This window comes from Macaca thibetana, chromosome 5 (genome assembly GCF_024542745.1).
Source record: "Macaca thibetana thibetana isolate TM-01 chromosome 5, ASM2454274v1, whole genome shotgun sequence".
NCBI classification, from domain to species: Eukaryota; Metazoa; Chordata; class Mammalia; order Primates; family Cercopithecidae; genus Macaca; species Macaca thibetana.
In genome coordinates, this window is record NC_065582.1 from 48625977 (window position 1) to 48643527 (window position 17551).

Here is a 17551-nt window from a genome sequence, read left to right on the forward strand (position 1 = left end):
CATAATTGCCTATTTTTGGACACCTAAATTGTTACACACATACACATACACACACATTTCTTCTGCCATTATAAATAAGGCTGTGATAAGTAGCTCTGTGTCTAGACCTTAGTTCACATTTTAGATTAGTTCCTTGTTTCTAAGGTTATACATTTAAATTGCCAAATTATATTCCATAAAGTAGTATACAAGGAGCTTTCCAGACAGAGCTAAGAACATTCCAAGCAAAGGTAACTGTGGTGACCTGGAATTGTTAGAGTGTGATGCTTGTGTTGGCCATGGGGCTGGAGAGGAGGCACCCCAGATCCTTCAGGGCCCAAATGTCTGGGCTCAGGGGCCTGGATTACAACCAAGTGCTGGAGGACCCACTGTGAGGGGTTTGGTTTGTGCTTTATACACAACACACTGGCAGCAGTATGCAGCATGGTTAAGAGGGATCTGACTGGAGTCAGACGGACCAGTGAGGAGACTGTTGCAAAGTCCAGGTAGGAAATGCTAGAAGTCTGAATTGGAGTGCTGGCACTGTGACATAGAGAGGTAGACGTATTCAAGAGAGATTCATGGGTAAACCAGATGACTCAACGTTTGGAATAATTGAAAATGGCTGCCTGTTTCTCTGGTAGGCAGCTGATGGATACATATATGTTTGCTTGCATTTAAAACATGCTCATGTCCATTTGAATTCTAAACAGAAAAAATATATATATAGCAGCTTGCAAACTATCACTCAAAAACCATAACACGAAAAACAGATTTCAAGCACTGAAATGAATTTCATCACTCAAACACACACGCATGCACGTACACACACACACACACACACACAAACACACAAACTCCACTTGAGGATCAGCCTTGGCTTATCTTTTTAAGCCTTTCTTCAGAGTTATCCAGTCCCAAAGCACTCTCACAACCCCGTCTCAGAAGCAAAGCTCCATTCTAAATAAATAACTGATTCTATTTGTAAACACTGTGTTACCCTTCCTCTTTCTCTTCTTTCCTTTTAGGAATAAGGTTAAATTTCTGTATCAGTTCCAGAGCTCCACTTTGTAATTTGGGACATAGAATACATTATACTGTTTACTTGTTAAAAAATTTGCAACGTAAGGCTATACTTTTCCAAAGAACAAAACATAACTAAAAGCATTAGTGTTGAAAGAGATGAAGTGGAAATGTATTAAACAGTTTCATACGAGACCAAAAATAAAAAAACAGAATAAATGGTTCCTGATACAGAGCAGTAATGGTGAAAGGAGAAATAAAGTTTGTACATATAAATTGTGGCAATAGATACCCTAACTTACAAAGGGATTTCTAATGACATTTGAGTATCTGAGTCAGACAGAAGAACCTAAAAGGGATAGACCTTGAGACTTGGAAAAGGACTTTTTTGAGGGCTGTTGAAAAGTCAAAACCCAAATATGGTCTACTAGTTTTAATGAATTAGTTGTTATTTTGTACCATGTGTCAACAATTGACACAACATTCATAAATCATCCCTGTCCATCTAACCAGACAGCTGCTTTTCTGTCTCAGTTAATGGGACTGATGTATATTCTTAACATGGACCTCATTATTAGTTGACTCTTCAAGTATATTCTGTGAACTCCTGTCCCCAAGGACAGGGGCATTTTTCCCCTGCCAGAGAAGCAACACTGGGAGACATGTAGTGTAAAGCACATGAGAAATAGTAGGGAAATCCATTGGTAAGGCTTTCTAAACACACACAGACTCTAAGGCTCACAGTGACTTGCCTGCCTCCTTCAAATTGATTTAGTGAGGTTTACTGAGCTACTGTAGGTGACAGCACAGTGCCCACACCAAAAATGTCTTATGAACAGTGTCTTGAGTCTGACAGGCCTCAGAAGGTTGTCTGTTTGTTATGTCCTACAGAGCTTCCTTATCCTCATTGGACGGAAAGCCCCCTGGTAGTTCATAGCCTCCTTGCTTCTCCCTAAACTCAATATAGGATTCACATCTTGGATCCTTCAAGACAACCGAGACAAAATCAAAGTTGGGCTCTGATATTCATTTGTGAAATTCCCTCTTTGGGGGGCTGGGGCAGCCTCTCATTCACTCTCCCTGCCAGGGATGACATGATCATAATAAATAGCATAACATGAGGAAGAATTATGTTTAAAAATAAAAGTGAACATCATTTTAATATTTGAAAACTTAGCATTACCATCAAGTTTTACTGAAATCACTGAAAAAAGGCACTAGCCCCTTAACATTTTTAAACCCAGGGATCAGTCTGACTTTAAGATGAGTCAAATGAATTGAATGTATAGACAGAAAATTCCAAGCTCTTTATGAGTAAAAAAAAAAAAAGTTTACAGAATGCTGTACTGTGATGAGGATTCCGATTATGAGTCCTATAACTCGTGAAGTCAAAAACAAAAGTGCACTTTCTAGCCAGGCAGAAATGGCCTGTCCTGATTTTACCCCGCCGTGCCTGTTACATAGGCTTGATTAGGAACAGATTTTTTCTAAGTTCCTTTGTTTTAAAACAGAGCAATGGATATTAGCTGATTTCCATAGGATTTGACTTACTCTTTTATGCCCATGTTATGAATTGGTCAATCTATTTATAGCTGTTTATAAATGTGTTTTTTAAAAATAACTTTCAAGGTTTCACTGTTAATTGTGCAAAATGTCAAAAACAGAGAAAAGTACAAAGAAGTAAACAAAAATAATCTGACCACCCAGAAATAATCATTATTAATATTGGCATAGTTAATTTTTATAATACACATATTTTAATTTTTTTTTTTTTCAGACAGAGTCTCACTCTGTCACCCAGGCTGGAGTACAGTGACCCGATCTCAGCTCACTGCAAGCTCCGCCTCCCGGGTTTATGCCATTCTCCTGCCTCAGCCTCTCGAGTAGCTGGGACTACAGGCGCCTGCCACCTCACCCGGCTAGTTTTTTGATTTTTTAGTAGAGACGGGGTTTCACCGTCTTAGCCAGGATGGTCTCGATCTCCTGACCTCATGATCCGCCTGTCTCGGCCTCCCAAAGTGCTGGGATTACAGGCTTGAGCCACCACGCCCGGCCCATATATTAATATTTTTATGTTTTTAAACATTGTAGAGTCAAGCAATTAATATTGTTTTTCTTCTACTTTCTCATTCAACAATAAAAAGCATTTTTAAAAAACTTTAGAAATTATTTTAAATTTTTTGGCTGGGTGCAGTGGCTCACACCTGTAATCCCAGCACTTTGGGAGGCCAAGGCAGGCGGATCACTTAAGGTCAGGAGTTCAAGACAGGCCTGGCCAACATAATGAAACCCTGTCTCTACTAAAAATACAAAAATTAGATGGGCATTGTGCCAGGTGCCTGTAATCCCAACTACTCGGGAAGCTGAGGCAAGAGAATCACTTGAACCTGGGAGGTGGAGGTTGCAGTGAGCCAAGATCGCACCATTGCACTCCAGTCTGGACAACAAAGCAATACTCTGTCTCAAAAATAAATAAATAAATAAATAATTTAAAAATTTTTAGTAGTTGCATAATAGTTCATTTTTAGTGTTTATTTAACTACCCTCCAACATTGTTCAGCATTTAAATTGCTTCCAGTTTTTCATCATTATAAAATCATGAGGTTAGTTGTTTATATATTCTGTATTTATTCCTTCAGATACATTCCTAAAAGTGAACTTAACTAGATTGAAAGGAGTTTTAAAGGGTCTTGAAAAATTTTATCCAATTGCTTTCGTGAAAGGTGGTAATCTCAAGCCTGTAATCCCAGCACTTTCGGAGGCCGAGACGGGCGGATCACGAGGTCAGGAGATCGAGACCATCCTGGCTAACACGGTGAAACCCCGTCTCTACTAAAAAATACAAAAAACTAGCCGGGCGCGGTGGCGGGCGCCTATAGTCCCAACTACTCGGGAGGCTGAGGCAGGAGAATGGCGTGAACCCGGGAGGCGGAGCTTGCAGTGAGCTGAGATCCGGCCACTGCACTCCAGCCTGGGCGGCAGAGCGAGACTCCGTCTCAAAAAAAAAAAAAAAAAAAAAAAAAAAAAAAAAAAAAAAAAGAAAGGTGGTAATGATTGACACCTCACTAGCAGTATGTGAGGGTGTTTATGCTAGCAGTCTCTCAGAACCATGGAGTAGTAAATGTTTAAAGCATCTTTCTCATCTGACAGCCAAATATAACGGTAATTTTAATTCTCATGTCTTTGATTTCTTTGATATATGACTATTGACTGACATAAGTTCTTTTTACATCATATCATATTTAATATAAATTGTCATTGATTGGAAGATGTTTCCTACTTTTAGATAGGTTAAAATGGGAATGGAGAATGATACAGCCTAGAATTGATAAAATATGATACTGTTTTTTAACATTTTGTTTTAGTGTTTTTGGTGAATCTTTTTTTATTAAGTATGTTTCTTTTTTATGATACTTTTTGATTAACAATTTAAAAGTTATGCTATAAAATTAATGAATTTGTGTTTTTATCTCTTCCTCCTTGGTTTTAATCCTTCCCTATCAAGAAATAAGATAACTGATTAATTAACTACTCTTTTCAAATTTATATGAAAATTTATGCTGGTGTATGGCATCTCACTCAAATAGTTTATGAAAGCTATTTTTTAAACCCATTTTTCCAAGAACATATTTTTATATACTTGGCCAAATTAAAAGTTAGGCAGTGTAGGAGGAGTTTAAAATGGCACAACAACTTTGGAAATTTGTTTGGCAGTTTCCACTAAAGTTAAATACACCCTACCTTGTGACCTAGCAATTCTGTTCTTGGATATATACCCGAGAGAAATGAATGCATATATTAACAGAAAGACTGATACAAGAGTGGCCATAGCACATTTAGTCATAATAGCCAAAAAAATGAAAACAGTACAGATGTCTAACAATGGAACAATCTGCAAACAAATTGGGGTACACCCATACAATGGAATACTACTAAGCAATAAAAAAACCAAGCTATTGATGTACACCAAGGCACAGATGCATCTGAAAACCATTATTTTGAATTTAAAAAGCTAGACAAAAAAGAATACATACTTTATGATTCCATTTGAAATTCAATAACAGGAAAAATTAATATATGGTGACAGACGTTAAAATGATGGTTACATGGCAGAGAGTGGGTGCTGACTGGTAAGGGGCACAGGAGGACTTTCTGAGGTGATAGGATGGCATATATCTTCATCTGGGTAGTATGTATGTGAACATACACACACTTAAGAAATCATCAAGCTCACTTAAGGTTTATGCATTTTATGGTACATTATACCTTCATTTAAAGTAATGGAAAAAAACTTAAGTACCAAAGAAGCTATGTTTTAGAATTTAAAAAACAATAGTTCACTTTACTCATTAGTAGAAATTACACAGTATTTCTAAATTTGAAGATTGCTAAGTGTTTTCTTATCATTTTTCTTTGATTACTTCAGATTTTTATGTGTACAACATTACATGTGTAAAAGATATCACTTAATTAAGGGAATAAAGGAAGGGAACATGAAAGAGATGGCAGTGCTGTAAATGATGTTGTTTTTCAACACAGCAAATGCTGCCTTAGGACAGAAGTCTTGCACTGTAATAACCTCGTTAAATATGGCATTCTGACTTCAAATGTCCTGATCCCCAGTTATATTAATCAAGTAGACACACAGGATGAATGCCAACTAGCTTTGCTGCCCCAGCCAAACGATATAATTAGACCAGAGTCAAGTTCTAAGCACAGAGCCTCCCTCTGCCAGAAACCCAAGGAGCGAGACACACTATAAAATGAGGGTCCTGCAATTCTCCCAGCTTGCATTCCCAAAGTAAACATTTCTTCCATTGTAATTTAAAAAGAAATTGACATTAGTAGCAAGAGGATCTGATATAGGTTTTTTTTTTTTTTTAGGTTGTTGGTTTTTTCTTTCATGCTATAAATCTAACACAATGAAGAGCTGTGTGGATAAATGGTTATTATAACACTTTAACTTTGAAAAGCACTCTACTCTTCACAAAGCACTTTTGCATATAATGTCTAACTTTAGCTCAGACCAGCCTATAATATAGATAGGACAGGTATCAATTATTGCCCCTTTATTTTCCTGAAAGAAAACCTTAATTCAAAGAAGTTGGTTCCAGGACCCAAAGTAAAGCCAGATTTTCTGACTTCTGGGCCAGCGCTGTATCATTGGCTATGGAGTTGCCACCATAGCCACACTTATCCCTGCTCAGGGAGGATGCCCTGCTGTACTTTCATACCTCCAGGGTTATAGTTTTGACTAAAAATCTGCTTCAGAAACCCCCTCTCACTCTAAGCAAAATGTCTAAGCACCTCAAGGAAACTAAATCAAATTTAGCCAAGTTTTAAGAATGTTACTTCCTCTGTATGTTCTCTGGATATTACTTTCCAAACTTGTTACTGTGAGCCTGGAAAGAAAACAGCCTTTTCACAGAAGGACAGTGCTTATGCAGTGAGCAACAATTTACTTTATTGCATTTTTTTTCTTTTTTGCTCTATCAGATGGAACTGCTATATTTGCTTGCCAAAACAAAGTTATTATGTTTTTAACTACAGCCAGAATATGGTTACTACTGGTTCTATGTTCAACTCTTTTTTCCGTTTGTTTGTTTTCTTTTTTAAAAAATGATGTTTTTAGGCTGGACACAGTAGCTCACGCCTGTAATTCCAGCACTTTGGGAAGCCAAGGTGGTGGGTCACCTGAGATCAGGAGTTCCAGACCAGACTGGCCAACATGGCAAAACCCTGTCTCTACAAAAATACAAAAATTATCCAGGCATGGTGGTGTGTGCCTATAGTCCTAGCTACTTGGGAGGCTAATGCAGGAGAAACACTTGAACCTGGGAGGCAGAGGTGGCAGTGAGCCAAGATCACACCACTGCACTGTCTAGCCTGGGTAATACAGTGAGACTCCATCGCCAAATAAATAAATAAACAAATTTTAAAAATAAATAAATAAAAATGTTTTTAAATAATTGGTCCAACCATTTCAGATCAAGCCCGTTAGCAGAATTATCCCCACAGTGTGGCACTAGGTGAGTGAGATTGAGTATATGGTAGGACGAGACTGGTGTCTGCTTACTTGACTTAATCAACACCACATAGCAAGTGGTGACTAGATCATCCCCATTAGAAGGACTTCCTGTATAGGAATCATAGACAGATGGAAAAGTACAGAAGGAAATAGCTTAATGATGCAAAGTTCGCCATCACAAGGAACAGGGAAAGTATGACTCAGGTCCATGATTATTTTCTTCACCATTCATACCTCTTTCCTGTGCAGTCCATCTAGATTATTTCAGAATGTTGATTTAGAATCATATTTTCCAACTTCATTTTCTGTTCATCCACTTAACATAGCCTACATTTCAACCCATACATGTCATGATACAAGTTGAGTATCCTTTAACCTAAAACGCCTGGGACCAGAAGTGTTTCACATCTCAAATTGTGGAATATTTGCATTATACTTACCAGTAATCACCCCTCATCTGGAAATCCAAAATCCAGAATGCTGCAGTGAGCATTTCCTTTGAGCACCATTTTGGCACTCAAAATTTTCCAGATTTTAGAGCATTTCAGAGTTTGGATTTTCAGACGAGGGAAACTCAACTTGTGCTTCTTCTATATGTTGATTCATGTAAATCCCTTCTTTTTGAATTTCTTTCCTCCACTGTAAATGCTTCAAAGTTCTTCCCACACTTTAGGCTGTACAAAAGGCCTTACCGTATCCCATAGCCTTTTAATTTCTTCACAAACTTCTCCTTTCGCTGAATTCAGTAGCAGTTTTATTTGTATTTATGACCTGTCACTGTGCATGTTATACCAACATCATTTAAAATAGTTAATATTACTATTATCCCCTGAACACTTACTAACGAAGCACTTTACAAACAACCATTTAACCCTTACAACAGCCCCATAAGGTTTTTACTAGTCAGGATAGGCTAAGCTTTGATGCAGTAACAACAACAAACCCAACTCTCAGTGGCTTAACACAGCAAGGATTTCTCACTCATGCTTTGTGTCCACTGTGTGTCAGCAGAGGGTATCTACTCATGGCAGTCAGGCTGACAAAGCAGTTACTATCTCAAACATTGTTAATTGATAGGTCAGCAATTAAATGCCATGACCTGAAGTGAAATCTGTCATTTCTCTTTATAATTTATCTGCCAGAATGAGTCGCATGGCCATAACCACCACCAAGAGAGCTTGTCATCTCCCCATGTGCTGGAGAGATGGAGAGCTGATGTACTGGATGACAGTATTGGGTGCCTCAGATAGGTGCTCTTGTTATCCTCATTTTATCAGTGAAGAAACTAAGGCTCAGAGAGGCTAAGCTGGAGCAAAGAAATACACTGGGAAAGAATAAAGGTTTGAATACCTCCAACTACCCCCCTTACCTGTGACAGCTGGAGGATGGGGTGAGGAGTATAGAGTGGGTAAAAATACTGACTGTCAGTTGGAGTTTGAATCCTAGCTCTGCAGCGGACTAGCTCTTTGGCTAATTTACTTTAATGAGCTTCAGGCTTCTCTTCCATAAGACGGAAATAATAATTTCTACTTCATAGGGCTTTTGTGATTTAATTATGTATGTAACATGCCTGGTACATAGTAGGGATACAATAACCGGTAGATACTGTCAGCATCCATTAATTACTGGCATTAATGTCAGTGTTCATTAATTCAAAATTCACTCTTTACTGACAGCTTTGCAAATAAGATTCAGAGCTTCTGCAGAAACATTTCAGGTATGCAGAGAAGTACTAGGTACCTTTTTAAAATAATTCATGTTGCCTGGAGTATGGGATTCTCAGGTACCTGAGTGTTTCGCATTTTTTATCAACCACTTCACTAAGGAGAATGAGACAGCTTTTGCATTGTTGCCAAAGGAAAACCACAGGGTCCTAATCTCACTTGCAGGGTGTGAGGGTCCAACGGCGCCTACGAAAGTGGACAAGATGGAAAAGACAGGACAGACTTTTCTCTCTCCTGCTGGGAAAAAAAAAAAGTCATTAAATTGGGGAGGGAATCACACACATAGGTGAAAGAACAGCAGAAAACATTGGGGAGGGAATCACACACATAGGTGAAAGAACAGCAGAAAACATTGGGGAGGGAATCACACACATAGGTGAAAGAACAGCAGAAAACATTGGGGAGGGAATCACACACATAGGTGAAAGAACAGCAGAAAACAAGGATCAATACATGTGGAAATTAGTTTAGCTTGGTTTGTCATTACTACCAAAAAGTGTGAAAACTTATTATTCATCATCATCTCTGCATCATTATGCAGTTGTCTGCATCCTCTTTTGTCGGGTGTTTAAAGAACTCTTTTTAAAATGTTTGCTTCCCTTCGGTGAATGAGGAAAGAAAACAGTTTTGGCCAACTCTTTGTTGTATTTCCAATTTGTCGGGATTGTTAAGAGATGGATTATCTCGTCTTCCACATGTCCTTTCTCACTCAGCACTTGTTAAACCATGGGAAGGTTCACTGCTATCCTGCGAATCCTGCAAAAAAGATGCGATGGACTTTGCCTTGAAGATGTTTACTAACTGGTGCATTTCGCTAAACTCCAGATCCTTTCCCTATCCTTTTGTTTATTTATTTAGTCTGTTGACTTTTACTTTTCTTTCCACTTAGGAGGAAAAATACTGTTTTCCAATCCCAGTTATAAGGATCAAGTTTTCATATTTGATGATCAATATGGTACCAAAAAGAAATGTATGTGAATTAATAATAAGCCTGACTGCCCTATGTGGCATTTCAGCAGCTTTTCTTTTTTGCCCTTAGTTCTCCCTCTGATTTTTTAAAAATTTGTAGTTATTTGCTTTCCATGTTAGGAAGGTTACACAAAAGAGTAGAAATCATAGTAATCACATAATAGCTTAAAAATAAGATGAAATGACAGTGCTATTAATAAGATTTGTGGTAGTTTGCAGTTAAGGAGTACCAGGACTTACATTGTAAGCTTTATGGGTATTGTTTATTCTCTCTCCTGCCCTCCACTTCTCTCTCCCCCCACACTCCAAACACGTACACACAGGGACTCATTCATTCATGAAGCCCATACCTGGAAGACAAAATTTCACTGATGAGGAGCTGAATCTTAGATAGCTAAGGTAGCCTGCCTAGAACAGACAAAAGAAAAAAAAAAAAGAAAGAAAAGAAAACCAGCAGATCCAGGAGTGCAGCCTTTCTATGGCCTTTCCATTGTCGTTAACAGTGAATCGCTAAATGACTGTGGTGCTGCCTTAAAGGGCAGGGCCTTGTCTTATTCATCTTTGTACCCAGCTCTCAGCACAGAATAGAATGGAACAAGGGGGTGACGTAACCAGTGCTATATTTTAGGAAGATAAATCTGGCAACAATGAGTAGGATGAAGAGAACAAGAAGAGACTGGCATCGTGGAGAGCAGTTTCGATGCCATTGAAGTGATACAGAGAAAAAGATGATGAGCCAATGCAGGAGGGAGCTGTGCTGAGAGAAGAAAAGTCGCCAGGATAACAGAGATTCAGGAAGAATGCATGAATGAGACTTGACCATGTGGAGGCAGGGAGGAGTGCTATGTCCTTGGGTAAATAAATATCTGTTCATGCAGCAAATGTTTCTTGAGCATCAGCTGTGTGTTGGGAACTATTCTAGGTCCCAGAGATACAACAGCGAATTGAGCAAACCAGAATTTTATTCTCCTACAGCTTATGTCCTAATTGGAGGGATATGTTGGTCAGGATTCTCCAGAGAAACAGAACCAGCAGGAGATATATGGAAATGGAGATATAGATACAGGTTGAGATTTCAAGGAATTGGCTTATCTGATTGAAAGATCTGGCAAGCCTGAAGTCTGCAGGACAGGCCTATAAGCCAGAAACTCTTGGCAGGAGCTGATTATAGTCTTGAGCACAATTTCTTCTCAGAGGAACCTCAGAGTTGGTTAGTTGGTGGGTTGTTTGGTTGGTGGGTTGGTTTTGAGGCGGAGTCTTGCCCTGTCACCCAGGCAGGAGTGCAGTGGCGTGATCTTGGCTCACTGCAACCTCCGCCTCCCAGGTTCGAGCAATTCTCCCACGTCAGCATCCCAAGTAGCTGTAATTACAGGCACACACCACCATGCCCAGCTAGTTTTTGCATTTTTGGTAGAAACAGGGTTTCACCATATTGGCCAGGCTGGTCTCAAACTCCTGAACCCGAGTGATTTGCCTGCCTTGGCCTCCCAAAGTGCTAGGATTACAGGCATGAGCCACTGCGCCCAGCCAAAACCTCAGCTGTGCTCTTAAGATAGTTCAGATGATTGCATGAGGCCCATCCAGATTATTGAGGATAATCCCCTTTATTTAAGGTCAACTGACTGTAGATATTAACCACATCTACAAAATGTCTTCATAGCAACATCTTGACTTGTGTCAATTGAATGACTGTACTACAGCCTCACCAAATTGACACATAAAAACTAAGCGTCCAGGGGAGGTGTAAGAATGACCAGTGTATAGAAATAACTGAGGGTGTTTGAGAACAACGACCAGTGTCTGTGGATCAGAGACTCTGGGGAAGGCTTTTCCACTGTAGTAGATACTTCTCCATCCTACAGACAGGCCACTGAGACTTGGGGATGTTAATCATCTTATTTGAGTGCTAAAATGGCTAATGAATGGCCCTGCTGTCATTCTGACTCAGCCCAGGTACAGAAAACAGCAGAGCCCTGCCTCCAGGGAATGATCAAAGGACCAGAGTGTTTGACTTTTTCCCAGGAGCAACACCAGTTGGTGAGCAAGTTCAGATTAGGAACTTGAGCATCAACCGTGTGCCAGGAACTGGGGATGCCGGAGATGCAACAGTGAATCAAGCAAACAAGGATTTTGCTCTCATAGAGAGCAAATCCTCCACTCTAATTGGAGGATATATTGGTCAGGAGTCTCCAGAGAATTAGAACCAGCAGGAAATATGTAGGAATAGAAATAAAGATACAGAGCATAGATCCTGAACATAGGGTGGTCAAAATTGCTTTTTGGAAGTGCGAGGAAAGGAATGGCTTTATGCAGCTTGGATGCCAGACACCCGCTTCTCCTTGCTCCCCCGCCCTCCCTGGGCTCTTGAATGAGCCATTCACCCTTCTTCCATCTCCCCTTCCCCTCTATGTAAACCATGACCCACGTAGCCCTTCAGTTTCAGCTTTGTCATTTTGTTAGCGAGCCCTTCCCTGAACACCCCAACTAGGATGAATCTCCCAGTTATAAGCCCCTCCTCGCCAGACTCCCTTTTCGTCTAATGTAATACTTAACACTGTTGTCACTAAGTACTTTATTCTATATTATTTTATTAACGTCTGCCTCTCCTGCTGTGCTTCCTGAGGGAAGGAGCCAAATCACCATTGTGCTGATTCTCTGTGTTAAGCACAGTTCTTAGTGTATACTACTTGTTGCATGAATGCACAGATAAAGGAGGGAATGGATGAGTGAATGAAATATACTGCTTCCAAGTAGTATGTATTAGTCTGTTCTCACACTGCTCTAAAGAAATACCTGAGACTGGGTAATTTATAAAGAAAATAGAGTTAGGCCAGTCGCAGTGGCTCATGCCTGTAATTCCAGCACTTTGAGAGGCTGAAGTGGGCAGATCACTTGAGGTCAGGAGTTCAGGATCAGCCTGGCCAACATGGCAAAACCCCATCTCTACTGAAAATACAAAAACTAGCTAGGCGTGGTGGCAGGCACCTGTAATCCCGGCTGCTTGGGAGGCTGAGGTACAAGAATCACTTGAACCTGGGAGGTAGAGGTTGAAGTGAGCTGAGATCACACCACTGCACTCCAGCCTGACCAGCAGAGCAAAACTCTAAAAAAAAAAAAAAAAAAAAAATGGTTTAAGTGGCTCATGTTTCCATAGTCTATAGGAAGCATGATGCTGGCATCTGCTGGGCTTCTGGGGAGGCCTCAATCATGGCGGAAGGCAAAGAGGGAGCCAGCACTTCACAAGGCTGGAGCAGAAGGAAGCGGGGTGGGGAGGTGCCACACACTTTTAAACAACCAGATCTCTTGAGAAATCACGATCACAAGAACAGCACCAAGGGGGAAATCTGCCCCCATGATCCAATCACCTCCCACCAGGCCCCACCTCCAACATTGGAGATTACAATTCGACATGGTATTTGGGCAGGGACACAGACCCAAACCATATCATGGTAAATCTGCAGGGCATCTTAAACAATAATCTGGAAACATAATAACACATCCTTGTTGCTACAGTCCTTTCTTCTAATCCCCAGTCTGATCATATCCTGTATGCAGCCAATCTCATCTTTGGCATTTGAGTTCTTCTAATTTCAGTTTAAAAGGTAGAACTTCCCTGAACTCTTTTCTAATTTGGAGGTACTTTTTAAGCATTTGAGCCCAACACAAAGCAAATGAGGTTTTCAGAACTGTTAGAACAAAAGGAGGTGCAAGTGAGAGAACAGAGCAGAAATATTCAAGAACAGTGCTCCATGGCAGAGGGGTGACAGGCAGGGGGTACAGAAAGGGAGTCAGGCATGCATGGAATGTCCTAAGGAAGTCCTCATGCTTAAAACAGATAGTTCTTTCTCTGCTTACCCCAGGCAGGAAATTCTGACTACTTCTGCCTGTGGTCTGGAGTCTTGGGAGTTAGAAGCAAAGCTTCTGACTCAAGGAGTTCCTGACATCTCTGAGTAGACCCTTTCAAGCCAAGTTCAGAGAAAGTTCAGTTAGGAAGCCCTCCTATAGCCACCAAATGCCCCCTTCTGCCACAAAGACAAAAGCTAGTAACGACTGGCACATGGGAATGACCATGTAGTTGAGTGAATGAACTGCGCAGATATGACGGCTACCCACGTGAAACCCCAGAGCCTTTTACTCTGGCTTTTGATTTGACAGTCAGAAGCCAAAACAACTTAAAATGGCATTGGTGTTACTGAATGCTTCCAGGAGCTCTTTTGCCCTTTTGTGTTAGATCCCAAATATTAATGGAAATCAGCCTTTACGTTGCAGTTGTCTACTGACTGTGGGAAAAGAAATTCTGCACATTTTTTTAAAGTAGCATCAGTCAAGTCATCCTACAAGGTGTGTACAAGTTTCCCCACTTGCATTTTTTTCATTAGAGCTTCTTCCTATTGAGAAAGAGAAAAATCTCTGTTTCTGCATTCTGTACATTTTCTGAAACTTGGAAGCCTCCATTGCAAATTATATAGGACAGTCTTGGGATCCAGACAGACTTTGACTATATCAACACAGGGTATAACAGGAAACACTTTGGTCCACAAGTTAGGGATGGATGTTTGAGTCTTGACTCTGCCACTGAGCAATTGCGTGGCCTTGGACGAGTCCCTGGGCCATGGTGGACTAGGTAGTCTCTGCAGTTATCGCCGCTCTAAGATGTATGGTTCTCATTGCAGGCATCTTTTCCACAAGTCCTGTGTTGACCCCTGGCTTCTAGATCATCGCACCTGTCCCATGTGCAAGATGAACATTCTTAAAGCCCTAGGGATCCCGGTAAGCACAGCACAGCCTACAGCATCATAATGTCTGTCTTTCTGCGTTGCCCCCAAAGCAGGGAGAAAACACTATACTTGGATGTTCTGTGTCCCCTCAGTCACACATAGCAGTCACATCATCTTACAAGGCTCCAGGAGAACTCCTATGTCTGAAAGCATTTCTCCCCTCACTTTTTCTCTGAGGACATCCCAACCTTTCACCATGTCCATTGTATTTGTCTGTGAGTCAAGGTATCACTTGTGCAGCTCACTGGCTTCTCTTCTGGGCTGCAGCACGGAGGGCAGGTGGGATGGGAGCAGACACACCCCGGACCAGTTTCACACTGAGCACCTCTTGCATCATCATCACCCCTGTTCGGCCATCAGGGAGATCCGTAAGCCATGCTTTGCCCCACAATCACCTGGGTTTCAGAGGGAGCGAGCACCTCCCAGCAATGCGAGGGGAGGACAGAGGCTGAGTCAGGCTCAGAGCCTCAGCTCAACTCAGATCTCTGTGGAGACTTTGAGTGAACAGGAAACCAGAGCCAGAGCTACTTAATGCGAGTATTTAGTTCTTAATTTAACGGGTTCCCCCAGTTAGCTCCCCCAGAGACTAAACGTTTTCTAAAGTTTAGTCTCTCCCCTGTACAAAGAGAATCAGCCAGCTGGCTGGATGCTCCAGGGAGACTCTCCCAGGACTGTATCAGGTGAAGCCTGCAAACTGGTGGGTGGTGAGACACCAGCTGCTATATGTTCTCCCCTCTCAGCGATGAGGGCAGGAAGCAAGGCAGGCCACCAAATCCAAGGACTACACTGAGAGATGCGAGAAACCATACGGTGCTGTGTAGAAGTCAGACAAACGAAATGCCGATACCAGCTCCCCCTCAGCCCCTCCACTTTGCTGCCACCTGCCTATCGTCACTCCTCACTGCTAATGGCAGAGAATAAAGAGAATGTTAATAGTCTCAAGATGTCACTGAAGAAGGATCAGATCCCATATCAAAGGTTTACTTTAATGCCAAAGGACTCATTATCTTAGGAATATCAGAGTAGCTCTGCTGGAGAGGGACACCTGAAGCATTATGAGGACATGCATTGGCTGAACTTTCTACCCTGTGCCAGCTGCCTCCATGCCTGCTGTATGACTTCCATGGTTGATACTCTGAACACAAATCAACTTGTATGACTGTACCTTTAAGCTAGATTTTAAAGATAATGCATTAAATTTTCAGACCAGTTATAAATGCATAATGCATTCATGATGAAAATCAATTACAGGGAATACGAAACATCAGTAAAAACCCAACAGCTCTGCCAGATACTGGTGACTTAGAAAGCTGAGCTCAGTTTTTGTACTCTTCACATTTCTGTCTGTAACTGAGTCTTTCAAGGGAGGGGGAAATGTGTGTATGTGTGTCTATGGTCTCCAATATCTTTAGAATCCTCACAGTTCTCACAATGAAACAGAGACAGTTGCCTCCTTTGATGTGTTCCTATTGTTCAGGGTATTTTTAGAAATCTTAAGTGCCAATCCCACTGCTCTCTGGTAAGGACAATGGAACCTAACAAGCATCTATCGTTCAATTTTGTACTGAAGAGTATTTGACTCCAGACTTTTTCAGTGGTGGTATAACTTCTGCAGAAGCTACTTGTAAATAAGTTGCAAATATCGCTGTTAATTATTTTAGAAGAATTATTGGATGGCCTTTTCTCTTATTTCCAAGATTAATAACATTTTAACTTTTTGCATTTGGGCATTCTGGCCATGGTTTGATGCCTACCAAGTTTGGATAGGATTTTACTTAGCACAATGAACTGTCAGAAAAATAAACATCAATAGCATCTTTTGGATTTGGTAAAGATTTTAAAGTCCAGCTGAACAATTATACACATCCAAGCCTGCCCCCACAAAACAGAACATCCTCCCTGAAGAATAAGGCACTTTTGTGCTACTTCTCACAAAGCACAAAGGCATCCATGGATACCTTCTGTGCCTCCCAACCTTTTTCTGTTTTTCTCCTAGGGAATGACAAAGTCAGGATCTAGGAGGAATTTTGGATTTTGTTCCCCTTCATCCTTCTACCATTGGGTAGCACTATGTCTTATTTATATCAACAAGATGACTTCCATTTCACTGGACAAGTTCACAGTCTTCTCAATTAGAAAAGACTTCCTATATCAAACTGAAACCCTTTTTATGCAGCTTAAACAAACTGTCTATAATTTTCCTATGTTCCATGTGTTCCATTTCTTCTTCTTCAAAGAAAATTGAAAAGAGCTTGTCACTCTCTGATAACTGATGTCTGTTGATGCTTCATCTCTGCATTCCTTACATATGCTAAGTGCTCAATAAATGTCTATGGAGTTACAGCCCTTCAGAGCCTTGAAGGCTGCCAGTTACACAATCGTATTTATGAATTTCATCCTGATTCTCCTTTGAATAGTGTCAACTCACAAACAACTTGGTTGTAATCCTGATCTAGCATATTCAAATACAGGTGGCATATTATTTTTGGTTTTTGTTTTTGTTTTTGTTGTTTTAACAGAGTGTCCTTGTATCTACCCATGGTATAAGACAAATAAATTCAAAGTCAGAAACTGAGGATGTTATTTTGTAAGTGATTTATCTACAATGAAAATGAGAGCACAGTTCACTGATCACGCAATTCCTATAACAATAGGTATCATTTTCTATTATATTTTGCCAAGGGAAATATAATACTGAATGCAAAGAGTGGGGAGTCCTTTATTATCAGAAGCATTTTGATCTACATTACGGTGCTTCTCCCTCCATTCTATCCAGTCAGGTCTAGGTCTGTCTTGGTAGAATGACAGAATACAGTTTCAGCGAATCCTCCTCTAAGGTACCATATAACCTGGGACTTTCATATGCCAGCAACCACCTTCTATCACTATTATCCTGGTAGGAATAGGCTGATGATTTTTATTGAATGCAAAATCCTGTATAACTGGTGTATTCACAAGATTCTATTTAGCAGTTGCTTTATTAGAGGGGTTTCCCATGCTAACTTGAATTTAAATACCTGTGCAGTTTTCACTTGCAGATAGCATTTGAC

The 17551-nt window shown here is 40.6% G+C and overlaps 1 protein-coding gene across 3 annotated transcripts in view; it reads left to right on the forward strand.

Annotated features, from left to right (window-relative positions):
- The window catches only part of RNF150 (ring finger protein 150), a 280009-nt gene that overhangs the window by 207385 nt on the left and 55073 nt on the right, over nucleotides 1-17551 (forward strand). For all 3 annotated transcript variants that reach the window (XM_050790237.1, XM_050790240.1, XM_050790238.1), the window contains exon 5: nucleotides 14397-14493. In XM_050790237.1, the coding sequence (XP_050646194.1) occupies nucleotides 14397-14493 (97 nt within the window). The remainder of the gene's footprint in view (nucleotides 1-14396; nucleotides 14494-17551) is intronic.